At 45.0% G+C, this 15018-nt stretch overlaps 1 protein-coding gene across 11 annotated transcripts in view; it reads right to left on the bottom strand.

The window, feature by feature from the left end:
• Pde8b (phosphodiesterase 8B) overlaps positions 1–15018 on the bottom strand; it is a 227815-nt gene that overhangs the window by 61422 nt on the left and 151375 nt on the right. For all 11 annotated transcript variants that reach the window (XM_040729128.1, XM_013126218.3, XM_040729131.1 and 8 more), the window contains 4 exons: positions 13845–14035; positions 10702–10761; positions 7913–7970; positions 3419–3507 (listed from right to left, as the gene is read on the bottom strand). In XM_040729128.1, the coding sequence (XP_040585062.1) occupies positions 3419–3507; positions 7913–7970; positions 10702–10761; positions 13845–14035 (398 nt within the window). The remainder of the gene's footprint in view (positions 1–3418; positions 3508–7912; positions 7971–10701; positions 10762–13844; positions 14036–15018) is intronic.

Genomic DNA, 15018 nt, shown 5'->3' with positions numbered 1-15018 from the left:
TTTCTGGGGGTTAAACCAGCCCAGTCTTAATGCCTTTGGTCATCAGTCCTCCCTCTCTGTCACTGGATTTCTTGAGTTCAGCTCAGTGCCTTCAGCCACTGAATAAAGGTTCTGTTTTCCAGACTCTCTGGCCATCAGATTGTAGGTTGGCACTCCCCAGAGCTATGTCTAAAATCCATATATGAGAGAGTACATGCCATGTTTCTCTTTTTGTGACTGGGTTACCTCGCTCAGGATGGTTTCTTTTAGTGCCATCCATTTGCCTGCAAATTTCAGGATTCCATTGTTTTTTTTTCCGCTGAATAGTACTCCATTGTGTAAATGTACCACATTTTCTCTATCCACTCTTCGGTTGAGGGGCATCTAGGTTGCTTCCAAGTTCTGGCTATTACAAATAATGCTGCTATGAACATAGTGGAACAGACATCCTTGTTGTATGAATGGGCATCTTTTAGATATATGCCTAAGAGTGGAGTTGCTGGGTCTTGTGGTAGGTTTATTCCCATTTTTCTGAGGAATCTCCATACTGATTTCCAAAGTGGCTGTACAAGTTGGCACTCCCACCAGCAATGGAGGAGTGTTCCCCTTTCACCACATCCTCTCCAGCATAAATTGTCATTGGTGTTTTTGATTTTAGCCATTCTGACAGGAGTAAGATGGTATCTCAGAGTTGTTTTGATTTGCATTTCCCAGATGGCTAAGGATGTTGAGCACTTTCTCAAGTGCCTCTCAGCCATTTTAGACTCCTCTACTGAAAATTCTCTGTTTCGTTCTGTTCTTCTGGGTTGGTAAATCCACTAAAATAAATCTTTATTTTAATCACTGTCTTTATTTTATGACAAGGTATTTTCATGATAAAGAAACCGAGAACACTAGAAATGCTACATGTTCACCATTTAACTGGCTCATCCTGGACATGGCTATTTATGAACTCTGTTCAGCAGAGTAACTCAACAAATGTGCATGGAAGGGATTAGGTCTGATGTCCCTAAAACATATTCTACACAGAGGAAGTTTACAGGTAAGCCCCATCATTTGCTCCATTAGATCAGACTTGAATGACCTATTTGTTTTGTAAAGTATAGATGGTTGCCACCATTCTCAAAGTCCTGGACTGAAGCGTCCAGCTTTAACACTGGTAGCATCATGCAGTGCAGGCTGTGTCCTTGCAGAATGACAGTCATGCTACATATTTAGCTGCAGCTGGGGGGCGGAATTGTAGGGGAAAGTATTACATAATTAGACTATAATTATTCTGGCATTGTATAATAAAGAGCTCATTTCCCAGTCTTTAAAAAATGACATACATAGTTGCTTGTCTGCCTTTGGGTACAGGTAGATGCTCTCTGTGTCCTTGAATTCCCTAAAGAGCTGGAGCAGGGCCATTGTCTGGATCATTGTCCTCTGTCTGCTGGCTCCACATTCTGTAGGCCCAGGGAGACTCAAGTAATGAGCATGCACTCCCTAAGGAAGTGAGCTCAAGCAAGGCTGGGGGAAGGACAGAGGACCAACAGTGTCACAGGTGGATAAGGAAGGAGCATCCACGAGTGAGCCAAGCCCTGCTTCCTGGGGCCACCGTGTCTTGGGTTGAATCCATTGACTCCCTTCAAGCTGGTTTAACATGAAGAGCCTAGCATTCCCTAGCAATGGGTTCAACTCCTCCAACCAGTTCCTGTCAGAGAGCAGATGAGCAGTTGTAGTGTTCATGGGGTTAGGAGCTGAGAAACTTGTAGTTGTGATGAGACCATGAGAGCTCCCCCCCCCCACATCCTTGTCTACACAGATCTCAGCAGCACAGTGACCTAAAGAAGGGGCTGGCTGGGGCATTGCTTTCAGACTTCCAGGCCTGCTTGAGCCCTGCTCACCGTGGTCAAGGTGAGGGAACCTCCCTGAAGGAACCCCAGTGCTCGAATCTCTGTGGAATCAGATTGGGGCACCATCTAACAGGGCCATCACATGTTCTGTTGCCTAAGATTATAGAAGCACTGATTTAAAACAGCATGAGGGGGTCCTGGTCACAGTGATATGATGATGGGTCATCTGCTTTTATTGTAAGAAATAAAGCTAAAGGAACAAACCCCAATGAAATCTCTTTTCTCTTTTTATTTATTGCAAAACCATCAAAACTCAAGGTTCTAAGTTGTTTTACTCTTAGTTAAAGTCAATAGAGGCTCCCAGGAAATATATGCACTTAATGTACATGTACACACATGAATGTCACAGGGCAACTTGCTGGAGTCATCTGCTTCTGCCACCATGGGGGATGGGCAGAGATTAAACTCAGTTTGGTGGTAACATCAACATCCTTAAAACACACACACAGAGACACACACACACACACACACACACACAGAGACATACACACACACACACACACACCAGAAAACACCACATTCCCATCTAAGAGAGTGACTGCTTAATGTATCATTTCATTTCTTACACCATTGTTATCACCAAAAGCAACTACCCAGACCCTGGCAACCTGCTTCTGTGGCTCTATGCCAATCATTTTGCTTCCTAACTGGAGAAAATTAGCTTTAAAACTACTCTGTCAGATTTGGAAACAAAATAAGTAATGAAGGTTAAAAGTATAACTATGGTAGGGAGGTCTTCTCTTGGTCTTTGCACTGGGCACAAGGTATGAAGAGGGACCTCTTAGCTGGCCAGAGAGAGAAGCCATGCAAAGACGTCCCTGAAGGAGGCAGGAAGCTCCTAGAAACTAGTCTTTCCATAGCGTCAAAGGTATACTCATGTTCTCTGGCTCGAAGAGGGCGGCTTGAAGAAATTAGGTGTGTACAGCAAGCCAGAGCAGAGCTTTAGCTCAACGAGGCAGGTGCTAGGACCCTGATGTTCCAAGAGAGCCTTTAAGTAGATGGTACCCAAAGACCCACACACAGAATGTAGAGCCAGTGAGAAGTTGCCTCTTAAAGCACTACATACCTACCAAGAGGCCTAAAGCTGGTTTGTCAATGATAAGCCATGCATACTGAGGCCACGGGCACACTTCATGAGATCGCCGCGTAGGCATTATTATGGTTAGTGTAATAAATGTACCTATTGGATTCCCCGACTATAACAACACAACAGGAATTTATGAATTTATGGAAGTCAGAATTTGAAAGTGATTCTTAAAAGCTGCTCTTAATCTCAGTCTAATTACACAAAAATTGATCAGGACTTCCTAAGTCACGATTTTAACACTGCCACAAACAGTGAAAGATACTGTCAAAAAATACATACTTTCAATTTATTTCATTATATCAAAGGAGTCCAGTTACCATACTGCCATTGGCTGGCAGTCTAACTAGCTTCAAAATCCCAGACAGCAGCTATAAATCTGTGAACTTCGGCCTGTTGACAGTTAAGATTTTTTCTAAAGAATCCTTAACCTCAAGTATTGTCTTATTTTGCTACATACCGTAATTTGAACTGTGAGCGAACTTCCCCATGTTCTATTTGAATCAGTTCATTATAGCAAGCAATTATGCTGCTATTCTCCATAAATCTCTGAAAAGAAAGCAAAGATAATGCATAAGACGTCTCCAATTATTTCTTAGAGAGTCAAACAGAGAAACTCAACAGTTGTTCCTGCCCCCAGGTAGCTCATTATGCAAGACATCTTGTAGGTAGGAAGGGATGGCAGAGAAAAGTTGTCAAGGATTGTTCAAATGTCAGAGAAACAACAGAGCAGGTGATGCACTTGGCTCCACTTCGTGACAAAGATGGGGCAAGCTTCATGATGAGGAGTCACAGCAAAGTAAACGCACAAGAGCCCAGCGTGCCTCCCAAACTGTGTCAATTACCAAACCATTCCGGCTTTATCCTTTAACAATTGCCTGAAACTCAATATGCAGCATGCTTGGGCTGCAATGTGCCATCAGTGCATTTTTATGGGTGTGTTCTTTGCCTCTTTCTGAATCTTTTGGGTGCCTAATGCAGAGCTCATTTGAAGCATCAGTGAGCTCAACAGCAGATGAAGGACAATCAAATGAAAAACCAGGCAGAGGATTTGAGTAGATATTTCTCTAAGAAAACATACAAACTTTGTTTGGCAAACACATGAAGGATGTCCAACCTCATCAGACTAAAGAACTACAAATCAAAAGCATAGTATAATGTCGTTTCATACACACTGGAATAGGTATACTTAAAAAAAGGTATTAGTAAAAAGGTACATTGATGATGGAGATATGAAATGGTTTAGTTACTGGGGGAAATAGTGTGCTATTCAAAAATTAAACTTTATATGTATATAACCAAAAGAATTGAAAATGGCTACATCAAGCAAACCCTTGTAGAATCAGGTCCACACCAGCTTAATTTACATGGCTATGGGGTAGGATAGCGGTCTAGTAAGAGATGAATGGATACACAGTCTGTGGTATGTACACACAGTGGGATTTTATTCAGACATAAGACAGGAATGAAATACTGATGCATGCTACAGCATGCAAACCCTTCAAGAATACTAAGTGAGAGAAGATAGACACCAAAAGCCACACACTACATTATTCCATTTATGTAAACTACCTCGACAGATGAATCCTTACACACAGACTACAGATGCTTGCCAGAGCTTGGGAAGCAGGACCAGGACTGACTGATTAGTGGGAACTTGGGGTGAAGGAGACCAAGGTTAGGAATTGCACATCGCCAATGCTCTAAATGTCACTGCACTGTATACTCTGAAATGGTCTGTTTTAGCTTCGTCTCAATTAGAAAAAAAAGCTTTGACTTATTTACAAACCTTTGGTGGGTTGAGTAAATGCATAAGCAAAGTCAAACAAAATACAGTGTGCAAACCACTCATCAAAGAGCGGTGACATGTGCACTTTATGAACCTTCTCAACAATCTCAAACTCAATTTTATACTAATGTTTCTTATATGAACATGTCAACACTCATCTGAGAAAAGAGAAAAGCAGAAAAATAGCAAGGAAAACTGGTAAGGAAATAGATTTACTTAAGACCGAAGAAAATGTCTTCTTACATTTTACCTCATAAAGAAAAAGGAAACTTCGCAAAAAGTTTCTAAGCATGTAGCTAGCACACTAGTGAGAAGGAAACCAGGATTCCAGACTACCTCAGCATGTCAGTGTGGGCTCACATACATGTGCACGTACACACACACATATATCTGGAGTGGATGGTCTCTCCTCTAACTTCCCATAGGCCACTGATTATCTGAGTGGAGTAGAGAGAGACTAAGAAAAGGAAAGCCACAAATACACACAGGAAGGAAGCGCTTGCTCTTTCAGTCACAGGGAGAGTTGACTGACATTCATGTCTGCCCGAGTGTTTTGACGAGTGGAAACTGTCCCAGCCAATGATGGTCAGACATGCTGGAATTTCCGTAAGACAGAGTGAGGAGTGAGCATGCACAGCTGCAGCCTTGCTTTGTGATGGCTCTGCAAGCTATTCAGATTTTGGAGTCTTGCTTCCTCCTCTGAAAAAACGGAGAAAATATCAAATCCTTCATATGTTGAGAAAAATTAAGCAAATCACCTGGAACTGGGCCTGATAAATAACACATTGTGGCTCCTCGACTTCCCACTCCAAAGGAAGTCTCTCCGGGGAGAAGTGTGGCTCACAGCTGTGAGCCCAGCACGCCTTACACATTGCCTTGCGCATGGCGCCCCATAAACACTTGTTGGGATGAATAAGTATCATTACAAGCTTTAAATAAAAAGGCACAGGAAGGTGAGCTTAAGAGCAGCTGCACTGGGCAAGACGCTAGGTTCCACAAAGTGCAGTGTGGGCTGAGCACCACTGCAGTTGGCCATGTGCTCAGGGCTCCAAAGGCTTCCAAGAGAGTGGTTGGGGTATGTTTGATGGTACAGTTCCTTCCTGGATCCCTGCCAAGGGCTCAGAGACCAGCAGGCTGGCCCAGTAGCTAGTCATACAAAGCCAAGTTTCAGCAAACGATGTCATCAAAACAAATCAGGAAAGAGAAACACCTCACAGAAGGCAAGACTAGCTGGCATATCTGGAAGGTACTTGGAGAGAGAGCTGCCAAAGACAAGATCTTCCCCCAGACAAGTAGAGCAGCCGCCTGGAGATTGGCCTCCATGGCGGCAAGGCCGCAGCACACAGAGAAAACCATTATGGGCACCATGTGTTTCCCTGGGAGAAAACCTGAGGGGTTGGGGCACTCTGACCCATTGGTGAAGGAACTTGACCAAATTGGATACCATGTAGTCCCTGGTAGGCACTGTCTTGTAAGCTCCCATTCACCACGGGTTCATTCAATGTGTATGACACATGGGGACCTGGGCACAGGAGACATTGTGGAGTAGCATAGACAGGTCAAAAGAAGACAGCGGACTTTTGTTTTCTTAAGAATATCTGTCACCTAAAGAGTGACAATCATTCCCTCCTAAGCTTTCCGGTCAATAGACACGTAATCTCTGTCTTCCAGTGAAGAAACTATCTTCAAAATGACACCAGCCACAAACTGTGGAGGAAGATCACTGAACGGAAGCAGAGTTCCAGGGCCACTCAAGACTGATGTCCCTCCTAACTGATAAAGCCAAGAGCATATCAAGGTCATCCTTCAATTCGACGTAACCAAGAAAGCCAGTGTCCCCATCCTCTCAGAGTCCTGGCTCACATTAGGAAAGGTCAGTGTGGGACGTGGGTGGAGCGGTGTGGTCCATGTGACACCAATAAAACGTGAATATTTTCAGAGTTATTTTTAGAAAAACCAGCGAGTTAAAGAATGGCAGTCACATGGCTTCTTTGCTGACTGGCAAGTCTCAATTCCCAAACTCATAGGCATTCTCTTACGCATCCTTAAGGCAATCTTTCAGAGACAAATGCCAGCTGTCACAAGAAGAGACTACAGACACACAGGAAGAAGTGTTAGGGTAGTGTGGAGTGTTGCAACCTAGACACATTTGTTTCCATTACACATTACCAAGCAACACTGCCTCACATCTATATAAAGTTCTGTTTCTAGGCTGAAGCATGCCAAAGCACAGGGAGACTAGACTACTGCACAAAGGAAGTTACTGCTTCCCCGTGATCTACAACCAAGGATTTCAATTTAAAACCAAGAATAGCAAGACACCATTAGTACTTAAACACCATGAACTCATAGGATCATTTGTCTAAGTGTAGACAATCAATAAAATTTACAGAAGTCAACCTAAAATAAAGAAGGTAATTTTTTAAACAGTAGGAACAAATATGTTTATCATAAAATGTAAAGGAAGGACTCCATAAATTTTCTGTATTACCGTCTAATATTCACATTTCTGTTTCCACTCTACTTTCTCTTCTTTATTTTAAATTAATTCCATTGTTTTCTTTCCATTTGCCCACACACAGCTTTGACTGCAATCCAGCTTCTACGTCATCTTGAAATCCTAATAATTATATGTTTATGTCTCCTTGCCTAGGACAATCAGTTTTAATCTTTAAGCTGATATCAATGTGTTTCACAGAGTTACCCTTCAAATTGGAGACTTCTCTTTTCTTTTTCTGATGTTAAACAATGGTTCACAAACCAGCACGAGCCTGCTGCTCTCAATTTAAAAGCTCCGGGCAGGCCCCTGGTGAGCCTAGAACCTAAGTGGTGACTATGGCATATCCTCTTTCTACAACCACACGCACGTGCTGAGCCTGACTGATAAGACGGAGCCATACGGGTCACTTTGAGACTGCGGGATTTTGATCTGCCATAAGCGGTATTTCACTGCCATCACGCATCAGCTGCTACGATAGATGGAGTTAAGATGGCCAGAAGCAAATGGTCGACCAGCACGTGTTGGTCACTGCCGCTCCCCGCAAGTGCAGCTGCTTCCATTTCTTGGCTTGCAGTGCTGGGGTCTGTTTCCTGTAATAGCTCTCACGGCTGTGCGCTTTGCTCTAAAGGGAGCGTCAGGGAGGAGTGCAGTCCCCTCGTACATACCCGGTTGAAGCCTGCGTGGAGAAGAGGGAGAACTGAGGCCTCTTCACGGTCATCAGATCTGCAGCAAAGCAGAAAATGTGGTCACTCAGCAGATACAAACCAGGGTTCCTCAAACTGAAACATGGAGAGAGAGCAATGAGGCCATTGGAGTTGGCTCTGGAAAGGCTTCCTGAACAGCCTGTGCCCAGGGAGCACCTGCCTTCAGGGACACAGAACCCACATCTGTCTTCCAGATGTAAGCGGGACACAGGCAGCCGAGGAAGCAAGGGCAGTGTGCTGAAGTGCTCCCGGCTCAGGGGTGACTCACTCTGATTCTGGGTTGCCCTTTGGGGTTGGAGCAGATGAGTGAGAGCAGTCCCGCAAAAATGAGATGCCAAGTATGCTGCGTATCACAAGGCCTATTGCAACTGGATACGCAGCTCCTACCCCAAGACTTAGCTGGGCCCAAATCTCAGGTGATGCAGACACCTGCCATTACAGTATATAGGACCATGCAACCAAATGAGAAAGAAATGTAAATTTGAACAGAAATCCAGAGGGGAGGAAAACAAAAACTGCCCATGGTCACCTATCTCCTGAGACAGTTTTTAATACTGAGCCTGGAGCTGGGCCATGAGTAAAAGGGTGGGGTGGAGACCAGCATGTCATGAAGATGTCACCATCAAGAAACTGTAAGAGGGTCCCTGAAACAGCCAGAAATTTGCACAGGGCACACACCTTGAAAATTAGGGATGACAAATCGAAGAGGGATCGGTGGAAATGTCATTGGAAAGCAGAATAAAAAGCCCAGTTTGTCTGCGGCTCTACCCAGAACTGATTCCTGCCAGAGAAACCATTTCCCCGGCTCCCTAACTTTCTGCCTTCTGTGGATGATGCATTACAAAGATTCCAATGCAATAATATTCCATTTCCTAAACTAAGTGCTGAAGACAGAGGCACTCATTTAGCATCATTCTCTATATAAGAAGCATTTGATAATAAAAAAAAACAGAAATATCATAACAAGTCATAGAAAACCACTCCTGGTCAAGGACTCATAAACATTTTGATATATGAAATGGACAGTAGGCATTTTAGGATCCAAGGAATAAGTGGCCTTGGGAGATGCTATGTAGTGTGGTCTCCCTGGTGTCATGTCCAAGGCTGTATGATCCTATTCAGTTCTCTGGAGATAAGTGGAGAAGGAGGCTGACCTCCTTCAGTTCACCACTCATTCTTTCTGGAATCAGTCTCCCACCAGGACAGTAGGTATCTGGCACCCATGGGGATAGAGCTTCGCCTTCTTTGGACTGCAGTTCTTGGAAGCCATCAAGTAAAGAGCCTCAAAGGTAGGACTCTGATCAGGGCAGGCCCCTGCAGCCATGGCTTCCTCTTGTGCCAGTGTGACCTACAAGGCACATGTATCTACTCCCCCTGAGCCAGCCTGCCCTGAAAACCCCCACACCTTCTTGTCAGCTGCTGGCCTGCCTTCTCCTTTGTGAAAGAACCTGTGCCAAACACCATAAGAGAGCCAAGTCCAACAGGTCCTGGGTCCTAATTAGCATCTAGTCTCTCTGAACCTAATGACAGCCATTAATTGACTATAACAAATTTTGCCACCAGCAGGGATTCCAAGGATTGTAGCAATACAAACTACTTTTCTTTCAGCCAGCCCTTGAATTTTAAGTGCAGAACATTCCAGACACTAAAACCAGCAGAACAGTTTCTCATTCCAGGGTGTTATCATACTGATAGCCAGACCAATCTTCTTTGTAGTCCAAACCAACCTAAGTCCATGGGCTGCTGTTAGCCACACAGCAGTCCTCACCTAAGCCCTACAATCATTTTCCTGCAATGCATTTGGCACCTCTGTACTCTCATGCCACAGTCTCAAGTGAAAACTCGAGCACTTTCCCATCTCTGTTTTCCTCAAAGGAAAAAGATGAACTAGAACAACGTTCTCTCCAGAGTTCTTAGCTTTTCTACTCATTTTTGGCATGTCAGGGTGATGAGAAACCTATTTTCCCCGAAGTGTGTGAAAACGTGCTAACAGCAATTATGTAAGAGACGGGGGGGAAGGGGGGACCTAAATGTTTTTGGAAACATGGAAAACAAAGCCTTCAAAGCAAGTTCTAGGAGTGGCATTGTACGGTCTAAGATATGCCCATCTCAGAGCTGGTTCAAAACCTGGATTGCATCATGTCAGTGTCTCAGATAGAACAGCAATGCTGTGTGTGGGTGTGCTCCTGGGATGGAGGGCGGAGCTGGAGGTGGGTGTGCTCCTGGGATGGAGGGCGGAGCTGGAGGTGGGGTGCTCCTGGGATGGAGGGCGGAGCTGGAGGTAGGTGTGCTCCTGGGATGGAGGGCGGAGCTGGAGGTGGGTGTGCTCCTGGGATGGAGGGCAAACTGGAGGTGGGGTGCTCCTGGGATGGAGGGCGGAGCTGGAGGTGAGGTGCTCCTGGGATGGAGGGCGGAGCTGGAGGTGGGGTGCTCCTGGGATGGAGGGCGGAGCTGGAGGTGGGGTGCTCCTGGGATGGAGGGCGGAGCTGGAGGTGGGGTGCTGCTGGGATGGAGGGCGGAGCTGGAGGTGGGTGTGCTCCTGGGATGGAGGGCGGAGCTGGAGGTGGGGTGCTGCTGGGATGGAGGGCGGAGCTGGAGGTGGGTGTGCTCCTGGGATGGAGGGCGGAGCTGGAGGTGGGGTGCTGCTGGGGCTGGGAGGTACTATTGGGGGTGGAAGGTGTTGCTGATGCAGGTGAGAGGTACTGGTGGGGGTGAGGATGCTGCTGGGGTAGGGTGAGGAATGTACTTACGCTTGTGAAACCACAGCCAGGATCACAGTGTGCTCAGAGGGGTTAGTGGCCCGGATTGACCTGTAAAACAAAGCTTCAAGTCAAGGTGGTGGTCTGGGCTCTGTCACACTAAACTATTACAGAAACTTCTCAGAGCTGACAGAAGTACCAAATCAAATCATCCTTCACGTCCCAGAACACACATGAGACAGCAAAGAAAGATGACCTTGTGAACTGGAACAATATATCTTCAATTTATTTTATTTTGTAATTGTTTTACACTCCTGAGCAATTTTCCAACAGGTCAGACTTGCCAATTTTCTAATTCAAAATTGGCAAATTCCACTTGAATTTCATATTTTCTTACTGATATCTTTCTTTCTTTTTTTTAGTGTGGTAGTACCACAGTCCTTTAATGACCAGTTTATACCTAGGCAGCTAACTAGGCTAGATAGCTCTCCTTTCAAAGCAATAGGTCATACAAAAAGCTTCAGTACTTGCTGGCAGACAGACAAATGAAGCCTAAGCCCTGTGAAAGATCATTCAAAGAGAGATCCTCCCCCAGTTATTCTGTCATTTATGCTCTGTACTTGGCCATCAGCTGGGCTTGAGAAAGATTAAATAGTAACTATCAATCAAATTTGCTGAACTGGGGCCACCCATAGACATTTTATTCCTTAGCAATTTCAGAGACCAGAAGCACATACATAGGATTCTGAGGTTTGTGAACTTTACAAGATGTGTGATGCTTCATGAAGCTCAGATTCTAGACTCCTCTGGTCAGGGCTTCATGAATTGGCTAAGCTTTTAATAAAGGACCACATTCTTGACTCCATGGAAATCAGCATTGACTGTTTTAGCCAATAACTGTGGTCTGACTTCTGCTTATTTTGAGATCTTTCTAAGAGGAACCATTCATCACCAAGGGCAGGGAGGCTAGACCAGTCTACTCTCTAGTGCTGGCACTCATCACTTCCTGCTCCCAACCAACCTCCCACAGAGCGGGTTCCAGAAGACTCGGTTTACATTTAGGAGCCCAATGTATAGACACTCAGAGAAATACCCATTTCTATCATATGAAAGGCTCTCTCTGAGATCTGTACACATCCCCCTTTCACGTAGACTCTCCCGCCCAGTGATGTTCCACGGACACACTACTGGGTCACCTTCTAAGAGCCTGGACTTAGAAAGAGGCTAACTCACACACAGAACATGCTGGGCGGGAGCAGTCTCTTGGCCTCCTCTGTGGCTGACACCTGTCTTTAGGGTTACTTCTGCTCCCCAGAGGAATTTTTGTTAAGAGGGACTTCAGTGTCTTCCTGGTGAGAGGACTAAGGGAGATCTGGAGGTGAGTCAGTCGGTCTGGGGCCAGTATGCTAAATGAAGGAAGATGCATTGTAGCTAAAAAGCCTGGTACCTCAGCCTACAGGTGACAGTAAGGAATATATTTCCGCTGGAGCGTGTCTCCCACTCCCTTCTGTACAGAATACTGCTGGTTGTCAATCATTTAAAAATCCGGCTGCCCTTAACAGGATCAGTAACAGTCAGCTAGCACAGATACATACAACTTCTTTCAGGACTTCCCATTCCCCACTGCTTTTCTGAGCAGCTGTAACAGGGGCGCAAGATTGCTAACCTAGGCCTTAGGGGATGCTTGTCCTCAATAACTATACGTGTGCATAATATGATCAGCAGTGTTGGATTACAGAGCCATATATGAGACCAGCAAGTGAGGGTCAGGACCCAACTCTACCCTGAAAATCATTTAGAAAAAAGATATATTTTGTTTTGTTTGTTCTCTGTTCTTTGAGACAGTGTCTGGCTATGTAGCCCAAGCTGGCCTTGAACTCAGCAATCCTCCTGCCTCAGTCTCCCAAGTGCTGGGATAACTGATATGTTTCATCACATCTGGTTAGAAAAAAAATGTATTTCTTAATAGTAAAAATAGCATTGTGTGTGTGTGTGTGTGTGTGTGTGTGTTACTAAATAGGCAAATATTTCTTTGGAGAAAGGCAAGATTTGAAACCGTTAAAACATTGAAACATAGATTAATTAACAAAAAAATCTTTGGGAAAATTCAAGTCACAGAAAAAATAGCAGGGCAATGCCTGTGATTAAAAACAAACAAACAAAAGCAAAAAACCTCTTAATCCATTAGCATTTTTGTCAGTACAGGTAGATCTCTGTGAGTGCGAGGCCAGCCTGGTCTACAAGGGCCAGTTCCAGGACAGCCTCCAAAGCAATACAGAGAAACCCTGTCTCGAAAAACCAAAAAAAAAATTCTCTACCTTTCATTTAGTAATATTCAATGAAAGTCCAGCTCCATATATAACTGGACTCTGTCCTGTTCTCAATTAATCAGTGGTTCCTCCAGGCTGACTTCCCAGCATTCCACTTCGCTGATTGGTTCAGTTCATTCTGAGCCAACTCTTAACACTGTGCATTGATTTATAAACAGACAGGTGCTTGCTTCCCAAAGTGCAAGCATTTGGATAAACAAGTAGGGAAAAGGACCCCAGGAATGCCTCACTTCAAAAACATATCAAGAGGTATTATTCCACAAATATTTCCTGAACACATACTACATGCCTGATAATTCTTTTTAAAGTCCCTTTGTATATGTTGTTGGACAAAATAAAAACTCTTTTTTCATCATAGACAAGAAGCACATTGAGCAATGAGACTACGGAAGGTTAATAAGTGATAGCTGCTATCTAAAAAGCAGCAGGCAGGGCTGGCAACATGTCTCAGCTGTTAAAGCATAGGCTCCGTGTCTGGGGAGCCTGCTACAGGGTCTACCCATCTGTGTCACGCATGGAAAAGTCTCTGTTTCACACATTTCTGATGTTCATTTTGGGACAGAATAATGAAGTTTAAAATATCTACTTTAAATCTAACTACATGTAGTAAAAACTGTGAATTTTAATGATTCTTTTATGAGCAATACTCGGTGGGAGGGGGGAGGCACCCTCAAGCTTTAGGATGAATCCAGCCTCTAAATTCAATGCGATTCTAATGTGCGGAAACGGGAAGACAAGATGTGTCTGTAGGAAGGACCGTAGCCTTCATCTTAGCAGTCTAGGTCTCTGACTCCCAGGTCAGGGCTGGGAAGTTCATTTAGAGCAGATGGGGGGGGTTACTAAGCAATTAGATGAGGAAGTCACCTGCACACCGCTTCTGCATCGAAGTTCCGGGTCTGCCTGTGATCAATAACAATAATTTCATGATGCTTGTCCAGGAAACATTCAAGGGCTGATTCTGGAGTGCGAGCGATGTTGCATCTGTAGCCAGCCCTGTCACAGGCCCACCAGAAGCCATCGCTCTGGCTGTCCTCCTTTGCAAAGATTAGCAAAACCTGCAACAGAAAAGAGCATCTTGAACAGTCCGCACCCTCAGGACTGCACTGAAAACAGGCCTTGGGTACACTGGCTAAACACAGGGCTCCAGAGGAAAGCTGTCTGGTTCAAATCCAACAATCCCTGGGATCTCCAAACAATCTATTCCATCTTCTTGGCCTGGGTAGGAGCTAGCTGGGAGGACAGAGGACTAGACATGGGTAGGTGCCCAGTCATTCTAGTGAGGAGTGGGTGTTGCTGGCTGCAGTTGTAAGTTTTCTTCCAGTAAGGCCTACTTTTAAAATGAGGGAAACAGCAAAATTACTGACAGGATAGGTAACGTGGGTTACACAGGTTCCGGGATGATTTGCAAATGTACACATCTGGTTCAGTGCGAATGGTGTTTGCTTCCAAGTCCCTGGAGGCTCTCTGCACTCAGCACTGAAATAGCTGTAAAAACTCGGGAACTTCAGAGTACTGACAACAACCTGAGAGATTAATTTAAACACCCAACTCTTGCCAGCACGGGAAAAGACTGATCATGAACCACGAGGCTGCCGGAACTAAACTGAAGGCGATCCGCCTCAGTATACCTCATTGCAGAGCATAGCCCTGCCCATGGCAAAGAAGGCAGCGCACAGATTCTCCTCAGCATTCTTGAGCCTAGGAATCCAAAGCCTCTGACAGTTGGTAAGCCAGGGAAGCCTTGCCACCACCTGAAGCTAGTTAGGGTCTAGCTTGAGCACTGAGACGGAAGCCTCGGGAGCCAGCGTGGCCGGTCCTATTCCTTGCCATGTTCATGTGCCCAGCAGAAGACTGAGCTGCCCAGGAATAATACCTTGATGGTTGAGACAGTGGCTACTTGTAGGTTTTATAAGAACTACAAGAAAGCTAATTATATTTTAAGTTTTGAGAAAGGGTTTTGCTACAAAGCCCCAGTTGGCCTTGAAGTCTGCCGAGTGTCTGGGGCTACAGGCATGCACCATTGCATAGGGGTTTTAAT

This window comes from Mesocricetus auratus, unplaced genomic scaffold, assembly GCF_017639785.1.
Source record: "Mesocricetus auratus isolate SY011 unplaced genomic scaffold, BCM_Maur_2.0 Super-Scaffold_100020, whole genome shotgun sequence".
Lineage (NCBI taxonomy): Eukaryota > Metazoa > Chordata > Mammalia > Rodentia > Cricetidae > Mesocricetus > Mesocricetus auratus.
Note: the sequence above shows the minus strand (reverse complement) of the source record. Positions and strands in the feature narration are given on the sequence as shown.